At 49.4% G+C, this 6,665-nt stretch overlaps 1 protein-coding gene across 2 annotated transcripts in view; it reads left to right on the forward strand.

Moving 5' to 3' along the window:
* The first annotated feature begins 359 nt into the window (after positions 1–359).
* The window catches only part of GNL3L (guanine nucleotide binding protein-like 3 (nucleolar)-like), a 32,080-nt gene continuing 25,774 nt past the window's right edge, over positions 360–6,665 (forward strand). Inside the window, exons 1-6 of one of the 2 annotated variants that reach the window (XM_015423609.1) lie at positions 360–470; positions 601–638; positions 4,171–4,272; positions 4,625–4,741; positions 5,402–5,485; positions 5,938–6,073. In XM_015423609.1, the coding sequence (XP_015279095.1) occupies positions 458–470; positions 601–638; positions 4,171–4,272; positions 4,625–4,741; positions 5,402–5,485; positions 5,938–6,073 (490 nt within the window). In that variant the 5' untranslated portion in view covers positions 360–457. Of the gene's footprint in view, positions 471–600; positions 639–4,170; positions 4,273–4,624; positions 4,742–5,401; positions 5,486–5,727; positions 5,812–5,937; positions 6,074–6,665 lie in introns of both variants that reach the window. The other variant, XM_015423610.1, reaches the window with a different exon arrangement.

The raw sequence follows: 6,665 nt of genomic DNA on the forward strand, positions 1-6,665 counted from the left end.
TCTGGTCCATGGGGTCACAAAGATCCTCTGTTAGGACAGATCTGCACTCCCCCCCCCCAATAGCTAGCAATCCAAAACAGTCCAGTGGAGCCTGAGCGGTGGGTGTCGCCTTCTGACACACTTCCGGTGATGTCAGGGGGTGTGGCATATGCAAACGAGTTATGCGAATGAGTTATGCTAATGATCTCCTGCACCTCTTTTTCTACAAAACGACCCCTGCTCCCGAGCCACAGTTTGGCCACCCCTGCTCTAGGGGGTTGCTGTAAGTCGACTGCAATTTGACGGCACTTTCTACCACCACATTCGGACCTCTGATTTTGAAATGGGGACGACGCCTTTTCTTTGTTTCCCAGGAACTGTTAAACAGGAAGAGGAGTAACGTAGAGGATCCTCCAGTCACGGTCGAATCCAGTATTAGACAGAGAAACCCAGCTTTGCCTCTTTCTGCTCTGACGCCATGACACGGCACAGTAAGTCCCTGTTTGCGGTGCAAGTGCTACTTTCGATTTGGCAAGAATTCCAGCTTTAATTCCAGATGTGCAACAAGATGCATTTTCTTCCTTTCTCTCTCCCTCTCTCTCTTGCTGTTTCCTTTTGCAGAGCAGAAAAAATCCGGGAGGAAACCCAAGCACAGCAAGGTGAGCTGGGCCTGGCCAATGAAATGGGTTTTTTTCTCTTTGTGAAAGGCTGTGGGGAATGGGTTTGGGACCGCTGGAGGGAGTCAAGGAGGAGAGGGTGGTCAGCGATGACAAGGACAGCGGAGAGGAGCAAGGCCGGAGAGGTCGTTTCAGTGAGGTCCGTTCTAGGGCAGCGGAGGGAGCAGAGATCAGATTGTGCCGCGGCTAAGAGAGGCATTCGAAAACATGCAACAAGCCCCACCCCCTGCTCCCAGCAGCCCTCAGTCGGAGCACCGGTAGTAAAGAGTCCAGGGGGTGGGCACATGCAACAAGCCCCACCCCCTCCTCTGTGAGGGCAGATCTGCGCGTCCCCCCCCCCATATCTAGCAATCCAAAACAATCCAGTGGTACCTTTAAGAGGTGCAAGAGAGAGGCGCAAAACATTGGAAGGAAAAAGCCAGGGGTCATTTCCTGCAGGAGCGCACGGGAGTGGCGCACCGGCAGTAAAGAGTCCAGGGGGTGGGTACATGCAACAAGCCCCACCCCCTACTCCCAGCAGCCCTCAGTCAGAGCAAGAAACAGCCAGGTAAGTTGCAGAGCTTGCCCCCCCGGCCCCCCAGTGCAAAACAGCCCAGTGGCACCTTTAAAACCAAGTTTTATTCAGGTACAAGCTCTCCCTCCTCTGCGAGGACAGAGCTGCACGTCCCCCGTCCCCCCCGATAACTGGCAATCCAAAACAGTCCAGTGGAGCCTGAGTGGTGGGTGTTGCCTTCTGACACACTTCCGGTGATGTCAGGGGGTGTGGCATATGCAAATAAATTATGCCAATGAGATATGCTAATGAACTCCTGCACTACTTTTTCTACAAAATGACCCCTGGAAACAGCACTTGGGTCCTTATATCTGTGGCGAAAGAAGAGATCTGGTGGAAACACCAGGAATGGGAGGCAGGTCTGGGAATTATATTCCTAGCTGTGGAGGAAGAGGAAATGGAAATAGAGGAAGAACAGTTTCAGGGGGTAGCCATGTTGGTTTGGCCATAGGTAATAACAATATATCCTGTGGTTGTAATAGCACTATGACAACAGTTTAAAAGAACAAACACAACATATAATTCTAATGGATTAAACAATCAAAATATTACAGTAGAATGTGAACAGAATTTGAACAGAAGTTTTGTCCCACATATAATGTTCTCAAAAGCAAAAAAAAAAAATGGTTTTCCTTCTAATATTTTTTATATATACATGCAAATTAAGTATTGGAGTCCTTTAATAATAAATAGGAATCTTCCCTTTTTAAATGCTGACGTGTTCTCTAGATAATTTTCACGTTTTGAAGGGGGAAACCTTCTAAGCAGATTTCATAATTCTAAAACAATATGTGGGACAAAACTTCTGTTCAAATTCTACTGTAATATTTTGATTATTTAATCCATTAGAAATATATGTTGTGATTGTTCTTTTAAATTGTTGTCATAGTGCTATTACAACCACAGGATATATTGTTGTTACCTAGTTTTGGTTCTCCAGTAGAACAGCTGCGTTCCAGTCAAGTAGCCCCTTCGAGACCAACACGATTTTTCAGGATGTGGGTTTAGTTTAGTTTTATTATTACAGTCTTAAGACCAGCATACCATATAAACATAATATGAGAAAGAAAGGAAAAAAACCCCAGAGATAATATGCAGAGTAAAAATCTAAATTTCAAAACTTTTAAAATGCGACTCCCGCAATCTAAGAATCGATGCACAAAACTCAGCAACTGAATGTGTAATCTCTGCATTCTTATCTGATAGAAGCCAGTGAAGCCTTGCTACAAAAGAACCTCCTCAGGAAAGCTCCTCCATTAGCCTGTTTTCACAGCCTGGGGAACGCCTACAAGATAATGACTCAGCCCTACCCCACCTTCCTGAGTAGATATAAATTACCTGCCTGCCATTTTTCTTCTCACCTTGACACAGAGTGTCTTTCTGTGTTATACCTCTGAGGATGCCAGTCACAGCTGCTGGCGAAACATCAGGTCCTACAATGCCAAGACCATGGCCATACAACCCGGAAAATCTACAACAGCTAATGAAGCCTTGCTTTGTTTGTTTGTATTAATGTGACTAGGTATCCTATCAACAGATGGGGTGATAATTTTAAGACGAGCCTCTCTGTAGAACGGGCAACTGAAAAACATATGCTCTACCGATTCAACCTTGCATGAAAGGCATGAACATACCCTTTCAGAGTAGGGGTTTTTATTGTACCGGCCTCGAATAACTGCAGATGGAAGGGCAGAACATCTGGCTAGGGCCCCGGTCACACAGAGGATTTGCCGTGGTAAAGGTACGAATGTCAGGTGGATTTTTGGGGCGCGATCACACCGCAACATCTGGGAAGCGTAGCGCACCCGTGGTGTCCCACCGAAGATGCGCAGTTAAAAAGTACCAAGGAAACTGCACTAGTATCCGGAAAACGCGCAGCATGGGTGGGCATCTGATCACGGGAGCGCTAGTATCCCGTGGCATCCGGCGCCCGTCCACATCCTGTCGCAAACCGGATGTTTTTTGTAAGCGCATGCGCACAAACACGAAACTGAAAGCAGTGCTGCTCCACAGAACTGTGCATACGAACAAATGCAAAACGCTTGTGTGATCGTGCCGCACCGCTTCTTTGCCACGCTGCAGCATCGCCGTGTGATCGCCATCAGGGTAGGGGTTTTTATTGTACCTACCTTGAATAACCGCAAATGGAAGGGCAGAACATCTGGCTAGGGCAAATGCCCTTCTTAGTTCTTTTCCCTCCACTGAAGTCAAATATGTAGCCAGCTCAATGGTGCATTTGATATTTAGCAACTCCCTGAGTTTTGAAACCTTAGTGATATCAGACTGGCGTTCAGTATCCTCAACTGATAATTTTAAGACTCTTTTCCCTCCACTGAAGTCAAATATGTAGCCAGCTCAATGGTGCATTTGATATTTAGCAACTCCCTGAGTTTTGAAACCTTAGTGATATCAGACTGGCGTTCAGTATCCTCAACTCTTTGTTTAATTAGCCCTTTGGCTTGTTCAAATCCATAGGATAAAAGTAGCTAAGGGTATGGGCTTTTGCGAGTCAAAGCTCTGGTCGGATGAAGGGAGCGCTGACTCTCAAAAGCACATCCCTCGAAAATCTTGTTGCGCTTGAAGGCGCTACCAGTCTCGAATCTGATGGGAGAACAGAGGTGGGGTTTTTTCAGTTGTTGCTGTCTGTGAGAATGAGCTGGATTTCTGGAACTCTAGTGTCGGACACCAAGTACAATTCAGTGCCTTTCTTGTGGTTCCTATCTCAGACCTGGGAAACACCTGGCGATTCGGGGTTAGTGCCAGCAGAGAGGAAAATCTAGGGCGGGATTTCACCTAGAATTTGTGGTATACCATAGAGTTTGCACTCTGAAGCTGCCATTTCCTCCAGGGGAACCGGTCTCTGTAGTCTGGTGCCGAGTTGTAAATCTGGGAGAATTCTAGGCCTCACCAGGAGGCTGGTAACTGTAGCCTTCACCGATGTGCCTCTTTTGGCTTCTACAGAAAAGGGGTGCAAAGCCTCAAGGGAAAAAGGACCAAGGAGTGCCTCAGCTGTCACATTTCAAAGAGCACGTTAAGAAGGAAGCCGTGCAAAAGCAGAAACGGGTGAGCCTCAGAGGTGGCAAAGTCCACAAAGACTGTCTCCTGGAACTCCTAGGTTAATTTAGAGTGGCGGACTCTAATCTGGGAGAACCAGGTTTGATTCCCCACTCCTCCACATGCAGCCAGCTGGGTGACCTTGGGTCAGTCACAAGTTCTCTCAGAGCTGTTCTCTCAAGAGCAGTCCTCTTAGAGCTCTCTCAGCCCCACCTCCCTCACAGGGTGTCTGTTGTGGGGCTCCTCAATTTCCCAACTCTGTGTAAGGGGTGTTTGGGTGCCCCTGAGTGAGAAAAGGTCTTTCTGGGGGGGGGGGGGCAGCCCCCCCCCACTGGATGTCAAGGCTTTGTACCTCCATCAGGTTACAGAGCTGCAGGAACGGCAGCGGACGGCACGGCAGAAGGAAATGATCCGGTTCCGGAATCTGGAAGGACTGCAGCGCGATGCCATGCGGAGGCAGCGGGACTTTGAACAGAAGGTAAGGAAGCTCTGGCCGAGATCTTCTTCAGTGCGGGTTCCCAAGTTTGAGAGCCAAGAGTGGTGTAACGGTTAAAGTATTAGTCTAGGGAGTGGGAGACCCAGGTTCAAATCCCCGCTGTGCCATGGAAGCTTGCTGGGTGACCTTCGCAAATCATTCTCTCCCCATCCCCCATCCTCATGGGGTTGTGGTCAGATAAAACAGAAGAGTGGAGAACCTTGTATGCTATCCTGAGCTTGTAGAAGGAAGGTGATGGAAAGTACCATCAAGTCACAGCTGACTTATGACAGCCGCAGAGGACTTTCAAAGCAACAGACACATAGAGAGGTGGTTTGCATTGCCTACCTCTGTGTAGAAATACTGGGCTACCTCGGTGGTCTCCAATCCAGGGCTGACCCTGCTTAACGTCTGTGGCAGAACGTGCCTGCTCTGGCCTGCAGGCCTTGTTCCACCCTGCCCTCCTAGGGGTTCCCAACTCCCTGGAGGGGCTTTTCTTTCTTTCTAGGGTAGGCTGCCACCACCACCACATGATCATTCGAGTGAAGGGCGGGGTATAAATCCAACCTCTTCTTCTTTTTCTCTTTGTCTGTGGTCAATTTTCTCATCGGGAGTGACCTGGGCCTCCTGTCGTGTATCAACCTGTCTTTCTTTCTCCCTCAGGAGAAGGATCTGAAGCAACTGGCGAAACACGCGCTGCTGGAGAAAGACAGTTCTTGCAAGGCTTATTACAGGGAGTTCAGGAAGGTCAGTGGCCTCTTGCCAAGCTTGGTTGGAAGCATGTGTGCAAAGCATGGTGCTATCCCGGTTGGCCCGGGATGGACCGTCTGGGAGAGACGTCAGGTGGTGGAAGGTCTTTTTCTCTCTCTTTAGGTGATCGAAATAAATCCAACCTCTCCTTCTTTTTCTCTTTGTCTGTGGTCAATTTTCTCATTGGGAGTGACCTGGGCCTCTGGTCGTGTATCACCCTGTCTTTCTTTCTCCCTCAGGAGAGGGATCTGAAGCAACTGGCGAAACACGCACTGCTGGAGAAAGACAGTTCTTGCAAGGCTTATTACAGGGAGTTCAGGAAGGTCAGTGGCCTCTTGCCAAGCTTGGTTGGAAGCATGTGTGCAAAGCATGGTGCTATCCCGGTTGGCCCGGGATGGACCGTCTGGGAGAGACGTCAGGTGGTGGAAGGTCTTTTTCTCTCTCTTTAGGTGATCGAAGCGGCTGACGTGATCTTGGAAGTCCTTGATGCCCGGGACCCCCAAGGCTGCCGTTGCCCCCAGGTGGAGCAGGCTGTGGTGGAGGCCGGAGCTCACAAAAGACTGGTCCTGGTGTTGAACAAGATTGGTAAGTGCGGGAGCCCATCTCTCTTGGGAAGGAAGGGAGGTCCAGGGTGGCGGAACTCCGTGGTGGTTGTCCCAGGTGACTCATTAGACCGGACCCTTCCGTATCTCAGAAAGGGCACCGAAGCGCTGGGAAAAGTACAGAAGAGGGCATCCGGAGCAGTTAAGGGAGTTGTAGCACCTTGCCTATGAGGAAAGGCTGGGACTTTTCAGTTTGGTGTTGTGGTTAAGTGCGCGGACTCTAATCTGGGAGAGAACCGGGTTTGATTCCCCACTCCTCCACTTGCACCTGCTGGTGGGAGCTCACAAAAGACTGGTCCTGGTGTTGAACAAGATTGGTAAGTGCGGGAGCCCATCTCTCTTGGGAACGAAGTGAGGTCCAGGGTGGCGGAACTCCATGGTGGTTGTCCCGGGTGACTCATTAGACCGGACCCTTCCATATCTCAGAAAGGGCACCGAAGCACTGGAAAAAGTACAGAAGAGGGCATCCGGAGCGGTTAAGGGAGTTGTAGCACCTTCCCTATGAGGAAAGGCTGGGACTTTTCAGTTTGGTGTAGTGGTTAAGTGCGCGGACTCTAATCTGGGAGAGAACGGGG

Source organism: Gekko japonicus, unplaced genomic scaffold, assembly GCF_001447785.1.
Source record: "Gekko japonicus isolate JY-2015 unplaced genomic scaffold, Gekko_japonicus_V1.1 scaffold4901, whole genome shotgun sequence".
NCBI classification, from domain to species: domain Eukaryota; kingdom Metazoa; phylum Chordata; class Lepidosauria; order Squamata; family Gekkonidae; genus Gekko; species Gekko japonicus.